The sequence below is a fragment of the Hippoglossus hippoglossus genome, chromosome 20 (assembly GCF_009819705.1).
Source record: "Hippoglossus hippoglossus isolate fHipHip1 chromosome 20, fHipHip1.pri, whole genome shotgun sequence".
Classification (NCBI taxonomy): Eukaryota; Metazoa; Chordata; class Actinopteri; order Pleuronectiformes; family Pleuronectidae; genus Hippoglossus; species Hippoglossus hippoglossus.
The window spans coordinates 9,682,193-9,701,231 of record NC_047170.1 but is presented as its reverse complement, the minus strand read 5'-3'; the positions used below and the strand labels follow the sequence as shown (position 1 = coordinate 9,701,231).

At 42.3% G+C, this 19,039-nt stretch overlaps 1 protein-coding gene across 4 annotated transcripts in view; it reads right to left on the bottom strand.

Moving 5' to 3' along the window:
- The window catches only part of cntnap2a (contactin associated protein 2a), a 318,658-nt gene that overhangs the window by 32,296 nt on the left and 267,323 nt on the right, over positions 1–19,039 (bottom strand). For all 4 annotated transcript variants that reach the window (XM_034572776.1, XM_034572777.1, XM_034572778.1 and 1 more), the window contains exons 18-19: positions 8,596–8,766; positions 1,136–1,354 (exon numbers count right to left, since the gene is read on the bottom strand). In XM_034572776.1, coding sequence (XP_034428667.1) covers positions 1,136–1,354; positions 8,596–8,766 — 390 coding nt within the window. The remainder of the gene's footprint in view (positions 1–1,135; positions 1,355–8,595; positions 8,767–19,039) is intronic.

Below are 19,039 nucleotides of genomic sequence, written 5' to 3'. Positions count from 1 at the left end.
TTTCAGCAGCGGTCGAATCTGCAAAAGTGATGAGACGATGAAATTACATGATAAACGGGGATCAGGGGGGTTGAGGCGTTCACATCGGGATGCCTGATTGGAATTTGGAACAATCTCCTTTGGGCTGAACTTTTTTATTTTTTCTTCTCTCGCCATGACATAGAAGGAACTTTGTGATCCGCCTCAGCACTTTTCCTTCAATCCGCCAAAATCCCCAAAACTCTTTTTAGCCCCAGAGTTTGGTTTGTTGACGGCTCAGCATAAAAGGTGGAACGAGACAGAGGACTGAAGGCGCGCGGGGGGGGGGAAACAGGCCACATCTTGTGCCATTTGAACCCGTGATGAGCTGAGGAGGAATCGTGCAGCGGTGAAGCCGTGAAGAAAGAAACCAGACCTCTTCAGCAAAATGAAGGCACAAATGGTGCGATAATAGGGGGAAGGATCTGTCTAATAGCTGAAGCAGAAAGTGTATATGAGAGAGGGAGGAAGGAGAAAGGGGTTTATATCTTATTTGTTCTTAAATAGTTTCTTAATCCAAAGTAATATAAAGGCTGAGTTAAAGTATTATAGTCTCAAAGAAATGACCTCTTTAAGTGAATTAAGTTAGTTTTCCTCACGTGCCCTCAGTTTTGACTTTAATAAAACTATGATCACTTACACGGACGAATTTCTGAGGATGTAATTTTCCAAATGTGTTGAATGGCTGTATGTGGCTGTATGTGGGTGTGTGTGTGTGTGCGTGTGTGTGTGTGTGTGTGTGTGTGTGTGTGTGTGTGTTGGATTAACATGAATTTAATTAGCAGTGGCTGTGGTGGCTCAGCAGAGAGCTAAGACTGAAGCCTCTTAAGGAAGAACGCTGATTTCCAGTAAAGGCTGGAGCATCTTTAACTTATGAAGCAATCAGATGTCCTCACAGAAGATGTCTATATCGGAGAGAGAGCGGCATTACTGAAAATACAGATAGCACTGAAACTTTTTTAATTAAAAGTTCAATCCTATTGCGATCACAATGAACGATGTCTACGTAGGCGCTTGCTTGCCACCCATCAGAGCTCGTAATTCTGGCGTGGTTGTCTCTGAGAGTGTCCCACCTACCTAAAAAGAAGTTGTAATCAGATGTGCGTTTGTGCCTTACCCACGTAGAGCTGGCTGAAAAGCTCCAGCCTCGTGTGCCCCTGCGCGGGAGCAAGCCTGGACGCCCGATAGGTCTGATCCACCTGAAGGACCGCCTCCTGCACGTTCCGCTCAGCCATCACGCGATGCCACTGGTCGTCGTTGAGCGGCGTGGCCGAGTGCACCGTCAGCTCCACGGGTCCGTTCCCAACATCGAAGGAGAAGGAGACCACCTTAGGGGCTGCAGAGGAGAAATGTTAGTCGCCGGAGTCCTTTACGAAACCACGTGCAAACAAAACAAAACAACACTCCACGAATAAAAACTTCCTGTTCCGTAATAGTCCACTCTGCAGGTAAATATGTGTTCAATTTCTAATCTAATGGCTCATTTGCTTCAAGGCCATTCATTTGGCTCGTATAGATTTCAGCTTTGCAATACACGACTGCTCACAGCTTTGGACGGGAATAATCCCACAGGCACTCGATGCGTCCCAGGAACTGTTGGCTTCGCATGACGTAAAGTTGTATCGCGGCACTTTCCATGTGTTTGTTGTTTGTTTTGTGCAGTTCTCTAACTTTGAGAGGTTTGACTCATAAAAAGAGCCAAAGAGGAAAAAAAACTGAAACGAGCTGACAATAAATGAGGGCATGTAAATGAACAGGAAAGAGAAGGAAATAGGCAGGAGATGAAAGAGTGCATGATTAATTTTCTGCATGATTAATCTTCATGATCTTAAAATGAGTGGATTTGAGAGAGAGAGAGAGAGAGTGTGTGTGTGTGTGGGTGTGTGTGTGTGTTTGAGAAGTGTTATGAGGATGTTGAAACTGGCCTATCATAGAGCCATATAGTTCATTGCTGCCCCGCAGTTCAGTAGCCTGGTGTTTCAACAAACCAGAAGGGGGCACTGTCACACCTTTAATAACTATGATATGTCAAATGTTAATTTCTAAAATACTGTGTGAGTGTGTGTTTGTGTGTGTGCGCACCACCTGTTCATTCCAGATGTTTTTGCAAGTGCAGTGGTGAGGTCACTGTCTGATGCCTCCCTGTAGGGAGCAGTGATCAAACTATAAAGTGAGTGTGTGTGGATATTATGACAGAAAAGGATAAAGTGTAGATAAAGTGTGTGCGTGTGTGTGTGTGTGTGTGTCAGGCTGTATCATCTGGATACCCTCAGCTAAATTATCTTCACAAGGCCAGAATTTTTATAAACTATGTTATGAATACACGAGAAATAAAAGGCAGGTCCTTCATTTTATGAATTTAGGTCTGAAGATTGTGTTGCTCTGACAGGCAAAAAAAACCCTCTAGTAAAGTAAATAATTCAAACTTATATATAAACCACACATGTGAACAGTAATAAAGCAAATTCAGTTTCACTTCATGATAAAAATTAAATCTTCATTGCAGTTAAACCCGGTAGGATGAACACAAAGTTATCTAACTTCACTCTGCACCGTAGGCTGTTTATAAAAAGCTCTGCTCACAACGTCCAGCACACAAACAGTAAAAAGTATGTTGAACTGTTTGAGGAGGACTCACTAATGTCTATTGTTATTACAAGACAATCGTTGCATTCCCAATTCCAAATAGAGCAACACGTCAGTGTCTCTGACTTCATATCCACTGTCTGTTTTTTTGACCAATAAGGGAACAACGAGGAAACAATCAGGAAATAATTTTGGCTGCGGTGAGGACGATTTGCAACTGTCACATTAAAACCCGATCTGACTCATTTGTGAATGTGTGTTACTACTGTGAGGCCAGCGTATAAAAGCAACATATTCCGGGCGGTGCCATATGTTGCTTATTGGCACCAGTGGGCTGCAGTCAGAGGGTTGATGAATAACCACTTCACTGCTCTGTATGATAACGCTTCATTAGGGTTTCATTAGGCTCAAATATTAGTGTGGATAAATGTATATAGTCGTCAATGGGGAAATACACATTCCTCTTTTCTTTGCACAATCAATATGCCTCGTCTCTTTTCTCCCCCCCCCATCGTTTTCATCTAATTATCTTTCTTCTTTACCTTCTTCTGTTCCTTGCCCTCTTGCAGCCCTTCTGCAGCACACACAGTTCCTCTGTTTCTCTCTCACCTCCCTCCCTGTTTGTTTATCCCTTCATTTTACTTTCATTTTGCATTCTTTGTTCCTCTGTTTGCTCACTCTTTCGTTTCTTCCCTCCTTTCATCCACCCCCGCCGTCCCTCGAGTCGACCTCCCTTCCCCGTGTGTTCCTTCCCTTCAAACTTTTACTTCTCCATCATTTGTTGCTTCATTTACTGCTTTTTCTTTCATTCACCAACTCATCCTTCACCAATCCCGCCTTTCCCTCCCTCCCACCCATCGTTCACTCCTTCTTCACTTTCTTCCTTGATCCCTTTCTTGTAGACATCACCGTTTCCTTCCTAGATGAGATGCAAAGACACGAGAGATCACCTCAGCGAAAGCCTGTCTGGATGCGCTGCGAGCATTAACCTACGTGATGAATATGAAAAAGCACTTGAGCACCCGGCAACCCACAACAAACAGCACAAACAACACAGAGCACACTCATGCGTGCACAGAGAGACACACAGTGTAAGCCCTCTGACAGGCTTTAGTACACTGAATTAATGATGTCTTTATGCACGGAGCAGGTCTGCGGGGCAAGTAGGAGCACCATCTGTTATTTTAAATGCTGAAAGAAAGCCAAACATGTATCAGAAAACACCCAATAGAAATGGTGCTATAGTAATGCTGAGAGAGAGAGTGTTTGTGTGTGTGTGTGTTTGATTTTTGTTGCAGTTGTTTCAGCGTCACTATGGATGCCCTACGACTTTTCTTTCCTACTCTGTCCACACGCAGGAATGAAAACTAAAGTGCCCTCAGAGCCCAGAGCAGACCTCATGTATTTGCATAGCTGTGATTGGCTGTCATAACTGCAGAGGTGTGCGTGAGTTCAATTGTGTGTGTGTGTGTGTGTGTGTGTGTGTGTGTGTGTGTGTGTGTGTGTGTGTGTGTGTGTGTGTGTGTGTGTTTGGCCTGGAGAAAACCCAGTGAAACTTTGCTTTATTTTTGCAATTTGTTTTTCTGTTAAACTTTTAACATGGAGGCAGAAAAAGAGGAACGTTCTGAATTATGCGTCTGCACAGCACAACCACACAAGATGCACAATGAAGGAGCTTGTGCACGTCAGTGTGAAAGATCACAAGATCGCTGCTCATGTTCGTCTAATGTGATGTTCCAGTTTGTCGTTCATTCACAAGGCTGAGTGCGTCTTCAGTGTCTTTACCCTGCTTATTCATGGCAGTTTTGGTTTTTAAATCTCATTTTCTTTGTCAGAGTCTGGCTGTTTGGAGTTTGGACACTTGAAGGAGGGAAACTCGATTCAAGAGCTGAAACCAACTTGCTGCCGATGCTAAAAAGAGATTTTAGCATCAAAAGCCAGACACTTTTTTAATGACTAAAATGCTTATCAGCCAAACATTTTGTGTCAATGGACCAGAAAGAGTGAGATGAAGACTAACTTCTGACCATTTAAAAAAAAAAAAAGAATCTTGAAACCAAAGAAAGGTGGCCAGTTGCTTTTTCTCCCGATAAACAGATGTGTGTGCATCTGTTTCTACACCCCCCCTCTAAACCCAGCTGGTCGACTGGTGGGATGTATCTGCACTTTACATAAGTACATTTATTTTTGGGTGATCTTCACTTTTACTGCATATCAGCAAATATCTGTACTTTCTACTCCACCCACTCTACCAAGGTGCGCTTGCCGGCGGCCCTATTGATTTCTTTTGAAAATGATAAAAAAAAATCAAGAGGAATATGTAATACAGTGCTTTGTAAAGAGTATATGGAGTATATGGGGTGCCTGGTCTGCAGGTGGACAAGCAGGTGCCCTATATATAGATTCTCTTGCAGCGAGCACAGGTTCAGTTCCGAGCCGCCCCCTTGCTGCATGTTTGCCTCCCTCTCTCTCCATTTCACACTTCTTCTGTATAAATGCCCTAAAATATTCAGCAACTAAATAGGAATTGGTCCACTGGTCAAATCAGAGTGACACTGACTCCTCCACAAAGCACTCCTGCAAGTTACTTTCAATAATCTAAGTATATTTAAAAGCAGTTTCACTCAAGAAGAAGAGTTAATGTGGTATTTTCTGGAAGTGGTACATTCTTAGCTATTCATTTGTACTTTTACTTCAGTAAAATATTTGAGCTCTTCCTCCATCACTGGGTTGGAGGGTGTTTCCAACTGAATTGAATTGAGTAAAAAGCCAGAGGTGCATGAACTGCTGCTAAACTTCAGATATAAACTTAGTGTCTTCACATAAAAAAAAAGAGCGATGATACCGTTTTATAAGCTGTGGTCTCCAGCGGGAAAGTACACTTCTCAGCAGGAAACCCCACTGAAACTGTTTATAACCTTTGGGCAAGGCTATCAACTGCAGCCTCTTAAGGACTCAAAGCGTGGCGCATACATACTTTCCACTGAGCCACAGAAGTCAAGCGCTTGTGCATTTAGGGACCTTTATCTGTCCTCAATCCTATTACCAGGCCACTTCACATGCTTCTCAATGCGCTTTAATGCCGCCTCTCAAATGTGTCTGTGCCTACTTCTTTCCATTAAGATTCAAAGAGGAGCAACAGCCACCTGATAACTTTGAGGCTGCTGAGGTCACAGTAGTGTGTGTCTTGTACAAAGTCGTGTGTGTGTGTGTGTGTGTGTGTGTGTGTGTGTGTGTCTGTGAGTGTGAGTGTGTGTGTGTGTGTGTGTGTGTGTGTGTGTGTGTGTGTGTTTATGTGTTTATGTGCTTTGAGCTCCTGCAGTGGCACAGCTATGCTATTCTGGCTTAATGCTAGTCATTTCATGCCCTGACTGGATTGTAGCAGATACAGTTTTTTGCCCTAGTGCACGAAGTGTGTATGTGAGCGAGTGCATGCAAGTCGTTATGCGATTGTGTGTCTAAATGTGCACTGTGGGGCAAAATGCAAGATGATAGCAAAGGAGAAGAGAGAGGAAATCGATGTGGGGCCGTTTTGAAAGCCTCGGGAGACACACACACACACACACGCTTCCTATCTCCTCTGGCCCGCTGTGTAGCCATGACAGACTAGACACTTACTGCATCTTTACCTGTGCTTTTTTTGTGCCCATGTGCAAAGTACAAGCCTTTGGCAAAACTCTCACTGTACCTGCCTTTACAGCAGGGTGTCATCACATTGTTTTTTTTTTTCCTGCAAGAATAAGCGTGTGTGTGCATATGTTGGTCTCTGACTGTGCAAAACAGAGTTTTAGCTTTAAGAGAATCGGCAAGAAAGTATGAATAAATAAAAAAAGCTTGTGGAGCTTTTAGGCCTCACACCAGCTGACATAATGCCATTCAGCGTAGTGGCTTTGAAAAGCACTTTGACCACAGAATTCCTCTGTCAACTTTGTGTCTGCTCAGTGGTTGGATTTTTTTTATTGGGTGCAAAACGTTGGGTCAGGCACTCTAATGTTTAAAACCCAGAGAAATGCAATTAGTCAAGTATTGGCAGCCACGGCGTGCCAGGAAGCCCTTTCACAATGCAGCTCGGCAATTAAGTAGAAGCCTGAGATTTGAACGTTCTTGATCAAAGCAGCTCAGTCAGTGGGATGCTAATTTCAGCTGCTGGAATGCAATCCCCCCCTCTCTGTTTATACTTCTTCCATTTCATTCTCACATGTATTTAAAGGCCTTCATGTATAACATTGTATGATGAAAACTATATATATATATAAAGTCTATATTCCAGGGTTGGATTCAGATTGCCGGTTAAAACAGCTGGATCGTTGCTTTTACAGCCTGAAATGCCGAAACCAAAGACACAGCTGTTACATCCTCTTGCTTATTCACATTAAAACTGCAGGTAACTCACTAAAAGTCCAAAATGAAAACTCTTGTCTCCTGACTGGTTCTCTGCAGTCAGTGTCTGATTGTTCGATCTCCAACACCACTCTGTGATTATGAGTTCACCGGGTGTTAGGACAATCAAACCCTGCCATGCAGTGGTGAGTCCTCTCTGATAAAATGATCCAGAGCAGGGGTTGGAGACCTTTACAATCCAATAAGCAATTTTTGGCCAGAAAGAAAAGATCAGCCTGAAGCCGCATTTGAGTCCTTTACCATCAGTCTGAATTAGCTACTACTAATAGGTTTAAATAAAAATTCCATCATGTTTTATTCCCAAGGGCTATTCATGATTATTTGGCTCTCTACATTTCCACTAAAAAAATGAACGTGTTTGTGCATTTATGATATTATAGAAGTACTACAATAAAGACAACAGTAGACATATTTGTTTTTTTCTATTGCAGGATGCTATTCCCTTCAGAGTTGACATACCAGCACAGCTGAGAGGGGCTTGTTTTAAAATTTTCGGATCTATTTCAGTTTTATTTTGAAGTCTGACAATAGCTGCTCTGATGTTTTAATGAATTATTCTTTCATATAATCACTGTCCGTGAGCAGCGTTCCACCGTGTGATACAATCTCGTGAGCTGCCACGAAACAAGCAGCAATTTTAGCAAGTTTGGAGATTTGATCCACTTTTTTAAAGAAATGACTTTTACTCTGCCGTTCCGAAACTGCTCTCGTTCTTTCATCCACAGCTGGATAGTTTCTCAGCAGTGTGCTTGATCTAGAACAGCTGTAAACGTTAAATTTTGTATTACTTGCAAACTTAGTGGTGGTGAACACAAACAAATCCATCCAGATGCTGTTTAACTCTCAGTTTTTCACGGACACATAGCTACCTTATGAAAACACCCAATATTTCCACAGAGGCTCCAGGCTGCGATGTAACGTATGACACACATTAAAAAAAGTGTTGAAACTATTTTTGGCAACAGATTAAAAAAAGATTTTTTGGCAAGGATGATGACTTCATGCCTACAAAATGACAGCAAAATGTTGATGGTGATTTGTTTCTATTTTACTACTTAAATACAACACAAAATGTGTGTTCATGTACATGATAAAACAAAAGTAAATTGTATGAAATAATGAACCCATTTCACCATCAATCCATTTGTTTCAAAGACATCTTTGTAAAAAGACAAAACGAGAGGGTAAGAAAGAGAATCTGTGAGTGTGTGTGTGTGTGTGTGTGTGTGTGACAGAGCACTCGTGTTTTGTCAACCCTGAAAATGGGTGATTTGGTTAAACAGAGGTTCATAATGGACATAATTATTGCACACACCAATCACCTTAAATAAATGATTGCTCTCTCTTGCGGTGGTGCCATAATCAGGAAGGCAAATGGCTTTTTGCTGATGTGTGTGTCTGCATCTGCCAGTGTGCCTGTGTAATACGGAGTGTGTGTCTGTGTGTGTGTGGTGAGTGAGCGCGCCCAGCACTGTCAGACTAACTGCTGCTGGATCAAACCTCACACATCACAGTGAGAGAGAGAATAAGAGAGACCAACAGGGAGAGAAATGACTCATGTACACACGGCCTCACTCGCATGCCTCTTACATTTGAGCTCCAAGCGGATGAAGTCGGCGTTGCCCAGGTTTTCCAGGAAGACGCCATAAGGTGCGCTGGTCTTGAAGTAGAAGGAGATGTCGGCGCTGGTCTCACCCTGGAAGGTGGCGAAGTGCAGGTAGGACGAGGGCGTGGTGAACGATGCGGCGTTCCAGTAGTTATCTGTTGGAAAACAAAGAAGGTTATATCTTTAACACAACATCTCTCCGTGGCGCACTCCGCCATTCAGATCGGATAAGCTGCAGAATAACTTCATCGCCGAATTCAAAAGGCTTTACATCCATTTTCATTTCATTACAAAGAGCTATAAATCTCCGCTGGATAAAACATTGCTATCTCACATTCGCTGGTTAATGAGGCTTATTTAAAGTCTCAGTGTAGGTTTTAATGTAGCCTGTAATTTCCTACAACTTCAATCATATTCAATAGAAAGTAGATGATATCAAAACAACAGAGAGAGAGAAAGACAATTTTCTTTCCATCTAAATGAATACCTGGGAAGAAGACAAGGGTACACGCGGCAAACGTTTCAGATTACAACCTTTCTAATGCCTTTTGAATGAAGCGAAACCAGCCACTGCTAATGAAGACAAAGGAGCGGCACGCTAAACAGCTGCTGATGAATTATCAGACTGTGGTTGATGAAGCGACTTCTCCGCCGTCTTCTCTCAACCTCGCCATATCTGTGAGTCGGTCCTATCACTCAGGGAAGATGAAGAGCAGGGGGTGGGAGAAGAGGAGGGTGGGGGGGAAAGGACCGCTGAGGAGAGAGGACAAGAAGAAGAAGATGAGGAAGAAGAGGAGGAAGAGGCCAGGCGTGGGGTGAGAGGATAGAATATTGAAGTAGTGGTGGAGTGGAGGAGAGTGAAGTAGTGCAGAGGGCAGATGGCAGGAGGGGAGGAGGAGCTGGGGGCCATGTGGAGGGCAGGAGATGGAGGAGCTGGAGGAGGAGAGTGAAGGCTAATGTGGTATCAGCTGTGTGAGACCTCTTTGATGCCACAGAGGACCGGCCTCAGACCCTCCGCCATAACCCTGCAACACAGGAAGAGTGGAGCAGTGGTGTTCGGGCTGCGACTAATGATCAACGGAACCATCGATGAATATTTCAATGATTTAAAAAAAAGAAAAAATCTGATCTGGGTATAACATGTTTTAAAACATAAAAAAATAATGATTCTAATTTCTCTGAAGCCGAGACGATGACGACGACTTCAAACTGCATATTTATATATATGTTCAACTCAGTTCACATACTGACTGTTAAGGCCCCGCCCCCACTACTGCGCAGGCAGCAACGCACTAGTGGCCTGTTTATTGAAAATGTATTAATATTGAATGTATCCCATGTCCAAACCACACCACATTAAGAATACACATGCCGATAAGAAGAAAGGTTTTTGAGATATGTTCCTCATACAGACAGCCATTTGTGAAATTAGTAGGTAGATAAGTTACAAATGTTTATCCAGGATCAAAATTGCTGCTGGTTAATTATCTGTCATGCAAATAATCTGCTCATTGACTTATTTCTGCACCAGTGAGCTTCCTTTCAAGCGTAAGAGCTTACAGCCATTTCTGTGTGTAAATTGTGCAAATACGTGCACAAGTATCATACTGTATGTGTGTTTGCGCGAGTGCATGCGTCTAAGTGTAGGTGTACCGGTGGCTGTGCATCTGTATTTGCTTGTGTGCGTCCTCTGGTTCAGTGCGATAAGAGTTCCCCTATGACAGGGCTGAGCTCCTCCACCTCTGCCCCTTGCCTCACATCCTGTCACCAAGGGCAGATAGCGGCCAAGCGCACACATGCACACGCACACGCACACACACGACCACCTACTGATGCTTTTAATGTGAAGTCACTAAGAGGTACAATTACTGACTGATTACAAAGAAGTTGTTTTCATGATTGCAGCATGTGCAGAACCTTAAAGTTGCAGGTTTGAAGACCCGACCAATAACAATACTTTTGTAAAGACACACAGTACAAATAGGTAAAATGGTAAATGGACTGTATTTATTGTATATAGCACTTTTTCAGTCTTATTGACTAATGTTATCGTTACATCACAAGCTGCTGTCACGCCTTCACGCACAAATTCATACAGCGCTTCTACGCACAGAGCTTTTTTCTATTACACACCATTCAAACACTATCTGCACAGCCATGAGGATTCAGTATCTTTCCCAAGGACACTTCGATCGAACCACCGACCTCCTGGTTAGTGGACAACCCTCTCTACCTCCGGGGCCAAAAAAGATCATCGGAGGGGTGATGCCTACTCTGCGTGTGCTGTACGTGCCCCACTCAGGCAATTTATGTTCTAATAAAGCCATTAAATAGTGACTTCATGATGATGTCATTCCTACCATATGATCATGAACTGTAATTCAATCTATACAAGCATTAGGATTTGTCCACAGTTTTATAGGATGCAGAGATACCTTGAAAGAAGCATTTTTGAACATTACATGATGTAATTTTCTGTCTTCTTTATGACTTCATGATGTCACTTATCTCATAATATGATCAATATAAGCTTTAGATTGTTCCTCTATTATTAGTGGAGATATCATGAGAAACAGCTTTTAGAGCATATTTTTGTTGACCTTCAGCTGGTAGGTACCTGCAGGTTATAATCTCACCCAGTGGTAAAAACCCTCATTTTATCTTGTACACACACATGCAGGCAAACACACACACACGGAAAACAATATCCTGCTTCAGGCTAAGATGATGCACAGGGCAATAACATCACAAATACATAAATAACACAAATATGTATCTTATATGGTTTGTGATCGCTATTTTCATGCACTAAATAAGACCATGAGAGCTCCAAGCAAGAGAGAGAAAACAAGGTTGAAGACACAGAAGCAAGACGGACACAATGATATAGAAACGCAGCTGGGAGGTGAGTCACGCTTCAGGAGGAGGGAGAGATACCGAGAGGAAAGGATGGAGGTGGAAGGGTTAGAGAGGAAGGGTTGTAAAGGGATCCATGGTGTGAGAGGCAAAGGACACACGCACACAAAAAAACAAAAACAGGGAGCTGAAAGAAGTGAGAACTGAGTGTTGGTGAGAGAACACTGTTCTGGAAGCCAAACCATGAACCTCTGATTGCCGTAGTGCCAGATTCACAGATGCAACATGGTTGGCCGGGCTCTGCGGCTCATTTATCTCTCCCATATTGAAGTGTTTATCAAACCAAAAACAGTATCGGCACACGAATGTCTTTCCTGACAGAGACATGGCAAATATTCGACCCGTAACCATGGTACCTTGATGGTTATGCCACCAATTTGAATTCATTGGAAATGACCAGCTGACAGACACACAAAGGAGGGACCTACAGGCTCCTGTGTGCATTCAAGCAATTTCTTTAGGTATGTATTCTTATGGAGAAGGCTTCATTCCTCCTGTCTATTTAGTCCTCAAGGTGAGACCAAAGCAGAAATCCTCACCCTGTTGTCACTTCTTCCTGCAGAAATACACTCAAGATCATCTCAGTAATATTTTCAGTATGTCCGCGGCCTCTGATGCTCAGCCACTGGAATGTTTGAATGGTGTTTATGTTATTCTTTCAAAGCTTATTCTATATGTTTTATGGTTTCAAGGATATTCCAAACATCTGGAGCCATATAAAATCCTCCTCGTGCAAAGAGCTGCACCAAGTGATGGAATTCTACAAAAGTTCTCTAAATTAATTCCTGCCTCACAGTTAAGAAGAATAGATCCCAGTAAAGATATAAGTTACTCACAAAATATCTCAGCCCTTCAGAAGGGAGGAGAACTTTAAAGAAGAAGAAGAGAAAATGGCATTGTTAAGTTATTTGAAATAACTTAGCCGGCAGTTTTGACCAAGTGGTGCAGCACCTGTGTGTGAGGACTCCCGCTCTCACTTCTAGACTCAAACACACACCTCTGTTTTACACATCATTCTGCTTTCGGAAGGTTTGCACGCTGCTTTAGACTCTGATGAGATCATTTCCCCTACCTTGAACTCTGATGCCCCCTACAGGTACGGACACTGCGCCGTGTAATGATGTTGCAACAATGGAAGAAAATAGTAATGTCACACCAATTCGTCAACCATGTTGTATGTCTGTTGTGGTTCTTTCAGGAGAATGTGCAGAGTTCAGTGCATGTCTGACAGGAGCAATTATGAGCATGTTAGAACGCTTCCTTTAGCATTTTGCTCGATGTCCTGCAGTCCAAGTCTTGTAAAACCGGTAGACAGCAGCATTGTTACAGTAGAACCTACTCACCACTTGCTATTACTTACTATTACTACTACTATTGACCTTTTACCAGATACGTGATCAACGCTTGGAAAGCAAATGATTAAGAGCAAATGAGGTAAGTGAAAAATCTGCTGCTGCTGTTTCTTTTCTCCTGCTTTTTACAGCCTGCATTTAGGTGTTGAATTCAGAGAAAGTTGTTGTGAAATCTCACTGCACCAACAGAAGTAAATCAATCACATTCAAGCAGATACCCAAACTGTAATTCCCCTGCACATTTCAATGCAGTCCCAACAAACCTATCACTAAAATTGTAGTTTTTGCACTAAATTAAGAGTTTGAGCTTTAATGATGATAGTGTTTTTGTTAATGTTGTATACACCACATGGGTCCAGAAAATAATTTAACTGACAAAAATGTTTTCTTTTTATCACTGAAAGCAGATGTTGCCCCCAGGAACGAGTGTAACAAATTAAGAGACAAATGCACAAACAAGCCTACTGAGCTGTACAGGCTGACATGATGTCAGATACAGTTGTGACGGGTCCAGAAGCCAACTAGATGATTCATTTGTCTAGGGTTGACCAGATGGGTTATGTGCCAGGACCAGCAGATGGTACGGATGACTGACTGGACCGTTGCAGCTCATTAACACGGACATTTTCAACCACACACACAATCAACCACTCAATTCATGTAAACTGTTGGCACTCTGTGACTTTGACTGACGCTTTACAGGCGAGCAGAGTCTAAGAGCCGACTTTCCCTTTCCATAAAAATCCATAATCTTAATCTACCATTCAGCTGTTTACTCCACCAACAAGAAAAATAGTATATATAAAAGATCCGCAGATTACATACATGTGAAAATTGCATTGAATTACAAGATGAGTACAAACAGTTAAAAACATATCCTTTATATTCTGAGATGTCAGGAGAGATATAGTTTCCACTTCAGTATCGTTCTAATTGATGTCAAATCTGAGTTTTTACCGGTCAGGCACCGCTTGTCTTGCTCGACTTGACGGAACGCCACCGGACTATAAATATACATCGAAAACAGCTCTTATTAATTATCGCAATCCGCATACATACTGCATGTAGACACAATGTGACGTCTAATATATCATATTCGATTTCTGAACTCAGGCCTTACAGATCACGTATTAGTAAGTTTTCCACAACAGACATTCTGTGCAAACTAATTTAAGTTTTGCACTTGCCACTTATTCTACGACGTACTTCAGGTGCTAAGTTGTCGGGAGGACTTTTCATCGAATGACTAAACAGCAGTACTTATTTTGGAAGGCGACACCTCTGCCTGTGAGAGTGCCCCCAAGGGTATAACTCAGATGTCACTGTTCAAAACACTTGAACCTACATTTAGAGTACATGGTGTTAAACTGTGGCACATCACAGTTATATTTCTTCTCAGCTCATTTTCACATTTTCACTCAGACCATGTATTTCATCTCATCCGTGAATAATTGAGCCATATGTGGCATGCCATTTTATGGTCTAGCTACAGTATGTTCACAGTAAATGTAGCATTAGAATCTTCAGGTAATTAGTTTGAGTCTGTCAACTGAGACCTGCGAAGCCTTTCAATCTCGCTCTGTAATTACGCCGCTTGTCATCCGTTTTCAGCACGAAATCTTTACCGCTCAGAGGTACCCTCACACCGTTTTCAGTTTATTAGGAACCCCTGACTGAAATTGATGCAGTGTAATATAACATTTCGCCAATACTTGTTCTTGTTTATAAGGGGTTACATGTATTTATTATTTTAATTTAGCCGTATAAGATCATTTTGGAGGCTGTGTTGCATTATACAAAGAAGTATTTCACCTTCTCTCCTTGATTTGAATAGGGTGGACAAACCAAACTTAAATACCTGTCAGCATCGTACCATGAAGTTCAACTCCAACACAAATTGCAGCCTCCAAAATAACCAATAAAACTGTAACCTCAAATATATTTAGTCATAGTTCTGGTAAATATAATTAAGTAAAATAAAAATAAAGGAAATGTTAAAGGCAGCACCTTTAATGTTAAAATGACTTCAATTAGAAAGACATAACAAATGGGCATATAAGCAGTGACAAATCGGTACAAACCAATTCATTAGTTTTGAACCATCATAGGTGACCCATCTGCACAATTCATTTGTGGTCACTCATCAGACCAAGCATGTCTCATAGCAGGTGCATTACATTATAATAATAGAATATATGCTGCCTTGCTTCATTTGCTGTCATTTATTTTCATTCTGTTCTATTAAAATGTCCAAAGCCTTTTAACATCAATAAATGAGCCTAATTTTTCTCTGTCTGCCCGTCTCTGTATGGGCTGCCATTAAACTAGCCATGGAAATGGGCTTCATTAATGCTGGCGCACGCACGCTCCCACTCACACAGAAAGTTGTTCTCCCTCTTGTACCCACCACATAGAGAGACAGAAGCACACGTACAGAAGCTTGCACATCCGCATACACACATAAGTACCTCCTCACAAAAACTTTCCCTGACTGACTAAGACATTAGTCATTTGCCTATGAAAACCCATTATATGGCCGCCAATCATCATTGCTCGCACTGAGACAGAGCTCCATGCAAAGTATGAGAAGCATCAATCATGTACGGAGCACCTATTCACGGGTGAAATTTTTAATATAGGTTTAATATGCCTTAATGGGCAAATTTATAATGTATGGTCCCATGTTCCGCTGTCTTGGCCAGCACTATGGCAAACATACCTCAAAGTCATCTTTATTTTAAAGTTACTTTTTAAAGTTTATTCGGCCACTCAATATAACAGAGGATAAGTCTCTCTCGTTCTCGCACACACACATGCACACACGCACGCACACACACACACACACAGCAGATGTGATGTCATGGGTCATTAAGTTGTGGAACGTTTGTATGTAAGCGGTTCCACGATGAGGGGACATTAGTGAGAGCGGCACCAGAGTGTCGATGATGGGACTGTAATGAGTGAGACATCATTGAGGAGAAAGGGTGGGGTTTTCTGTGGTGTTACAGACAGACAGACAGACAGACAGACAGACAGACAGACAGACAGACAGACAGAAGAGTGAGCATTTCAGTGCATGACAGTGATCTTTTGCAGTTTTATCTCCAGCACTGTGTCTCTGTAAAACATGTAGAATGCACATCACAGTCCACTGAGATTTGCATTGCTCCACTCTATTATCCCCTTTAATGTGAAAAATGAGCAGTAAATAGATAATATATGACGCGTTATCATCGTAATGATCATGCCGCCCTGCACTTGAGATTAGATCCATGTTTGCTTTTCCTCTCCACAGGATATTACTTTCCAGCAAACCTCTCTTGGCTACATCACACAGCAGCAGATACTGACTTTACTCCTGCTCTGTGCTGCGTTCATACGTTTTTGTCTTGGGAGTGAGAGCAGATAAAAAGAGAGGATGGTCATACATGTGGGAAGTCAGAGTCAGATTGAGGTGGAAACCTTGCTTCCACAGCTCCATCCCCGACCGCTCCTGCACAGACTTTGGCTCCGAATGTGCAAGATGGCTCAGATCGTATTAGGGATATTTTGGCTTCATTGCTTGAGAGTGGGAGGAAGCGGAGAAGCGTAATACATCTTTATATACAGTCGATGGAAAAGAGTCATAGCTGACCTGAGGCTAAATAGTGAACAAAGAAGCTTCTAGGCTCCTGTCGGCCTAAACAGATTTGACTTGGGTTCGCAGAAAGCCTTCAGGACAACACATGCCAGCCATGGAGTATTGACGTGCGCTGTGAAGTAGGATGGTGGTATATCCTGACAGGTCAGCGTTGGGTATTTTGATGTGAATCGTATGCTACCCTTTAATCCAGCCCTGCAGCTACTGAACGGGCCCCTTGTAAGTGGAGCTGTGCCACAGTGTTGTGGGGTGTTCTACATCCTTAAGATAAAGTTTCCATCGTCAATTTGACTTTTATGAGTTTGTGTGGAAGCGCGCCCTGATCCAGAAAGAGAACCGTTTCATTGAGCCAAGTGTAACAGATGCCTTAGAAGCGCGATGAAGTCAATCCATGCCGACCTGAGCACACTGCAGGCCTGACCCGCTGCAGGTAGACTCGGGACAAAGTGAGCACACCCAGCTCAGGAGTTGTGGGGAAAGAGAACGAGGTCAATGTGACGGAGCTGCAGAATCCGTGAGTGTCTTCCAGTTGACCCGATGTCCCACAGAGAGTGGTGTGCCAACAATGATTAGAAGAATAGGCGGCAAGAGAAGCAGCAAGGATTAAACTGCCTCTCGCTGTGTGTGTGTGTGTGTGTGTGTGTGTGTGTGTGTGTGTGTGTTTTTCTGCAGTATCTAATATCTGTTGTTTGCAACCAAAAACAACCAAATCTACAGGGACTAGATGGAACAGAATAAATGGATGGAGGATGAGTGCTCAGATGGAAAGTGTCTGAATAGAGTTCAGATACAATTTTATTTGGTCATATGGATGCAAGTTGTGCCGAGAACACACACACACACACACGCACAAACACACACACGACCACCTACTGATGCTTTCGATGTGAAGTCACTCAGAGGTACAATTACTGACTGATTACAAAGAAGTTGTTTTCATGATTGCAGCATAATGCAGGACCGTGCACGTTGAGATTTTGTAAGACATGACCAATAACAATACTTTTGTAAAAACACAAAGTACAAATAAGTAATATGGTAAATAGACTGTATTAATTGTTTATACTACTTTTCCAGTCACAAAGATATCTGTACACACCTACACACACACATGTGTATTTGTGCACAAAAACATACGCATGTAGTTATTTTCCACAGTAGATCGACAGTCAAGAGTTTTTCTGAGTGATTGGCACAATCAAGTGCCGATCCTGAAATAACGATGTGCACAATTGTGCTCTTAGCATGAAGTGTTTTCCCTTGTTCTCTCTCGAGATAGTTTTTAATCAAGGCCACATCTAAACCATCGACAGCAAAGTCAAGAGCTTCTTTTTATTACATCCTAAAAACTGCGGCTTACAATGCCAGACGAGGACAGAGAAGATAATTGGGACTCTTTTTCTTTCTTTCTTTCTTTCTATATAATAAAAATAAACAAGCCTAAATACTGTGTAAACACTGCAGTGGCACTTTTTGTTTGCTCCTTGCTAATTTAATAATCTCAAAGATTTCTCAACACCTCGTCGATGGACAGAAATAATCTTGTCCAGTTTCATCCATCCATCCATCCATTGTCTATATTCCTCCAAGGCTACATCCATAATACAACACCTTCTTTTGAAATGTCATTTTCAAACGACAGCGCTCCCCTTTCCCATCAGTTTTAAGCCCCGTCCATATTAACACACCTGAAAAACTCAAAAAACAATCATCGGGGGAATTTGTGTTTAAGCTGATGACACCAATTGATAAATACTATTGCTGCACTGCAACCACAGCAAAGATGGGGCTCTTCTACAGCAGAGTGGAACGTCTCGTGCTTTCACTGTATAGGACTTGAAATCTGTGCCAAAAAACAACTCGATATCCATGACTGACTGACTCACCTAAACAAAGAGAGCGATAATCACCGTATCATTCATCATTTTGTGTATATTCTCGCCTGAAGTGAAAGTTTTTGAAATGTGTTTCTATCTTAAGTTTTTCTACCGTGTGATTTGCCCCCTCTGCAGCTGCAGTGAATTGCATACCATGCCGCTGTCACTGGAAATGGCCAGTTCAGGTAGTAATTCTAGAGTGAGTGTATAAATGTATCCAGCTATCATTGTAAGATGCCTGGCACTTTGCTCGCTGGCATTACACATCTTTTCAGTCTCCCTCTATTACATCCCTGAATACATCAATAGTAATGGAGACAGCCGACATTTACTGGGTTTTTATGAGTAATTTTCCCTCCATACAGAGAATGCATTAAGAAAGGCTGAGTCAAGCAGAGAGGAGGGAGATTAGGGAGAGGAAGGGGCTACAGAACTTTTGGTTGGGTGCAGGGGTTTTATCCCAAACCCTGACTTTCAGACAAGTCTTTTGGATCCTAGTATCTGGTGATAATTTATTCAGTTTTAATTGAATTTTAGAGACAGTCCATTTTGACGCTGCTCCCCTGCATAGGAGTCAAACCTCCTTAAGGCCACAAATGACCTTGGGAGAAAAGATGAAGGATCATTATGATCTTTGTGTTCC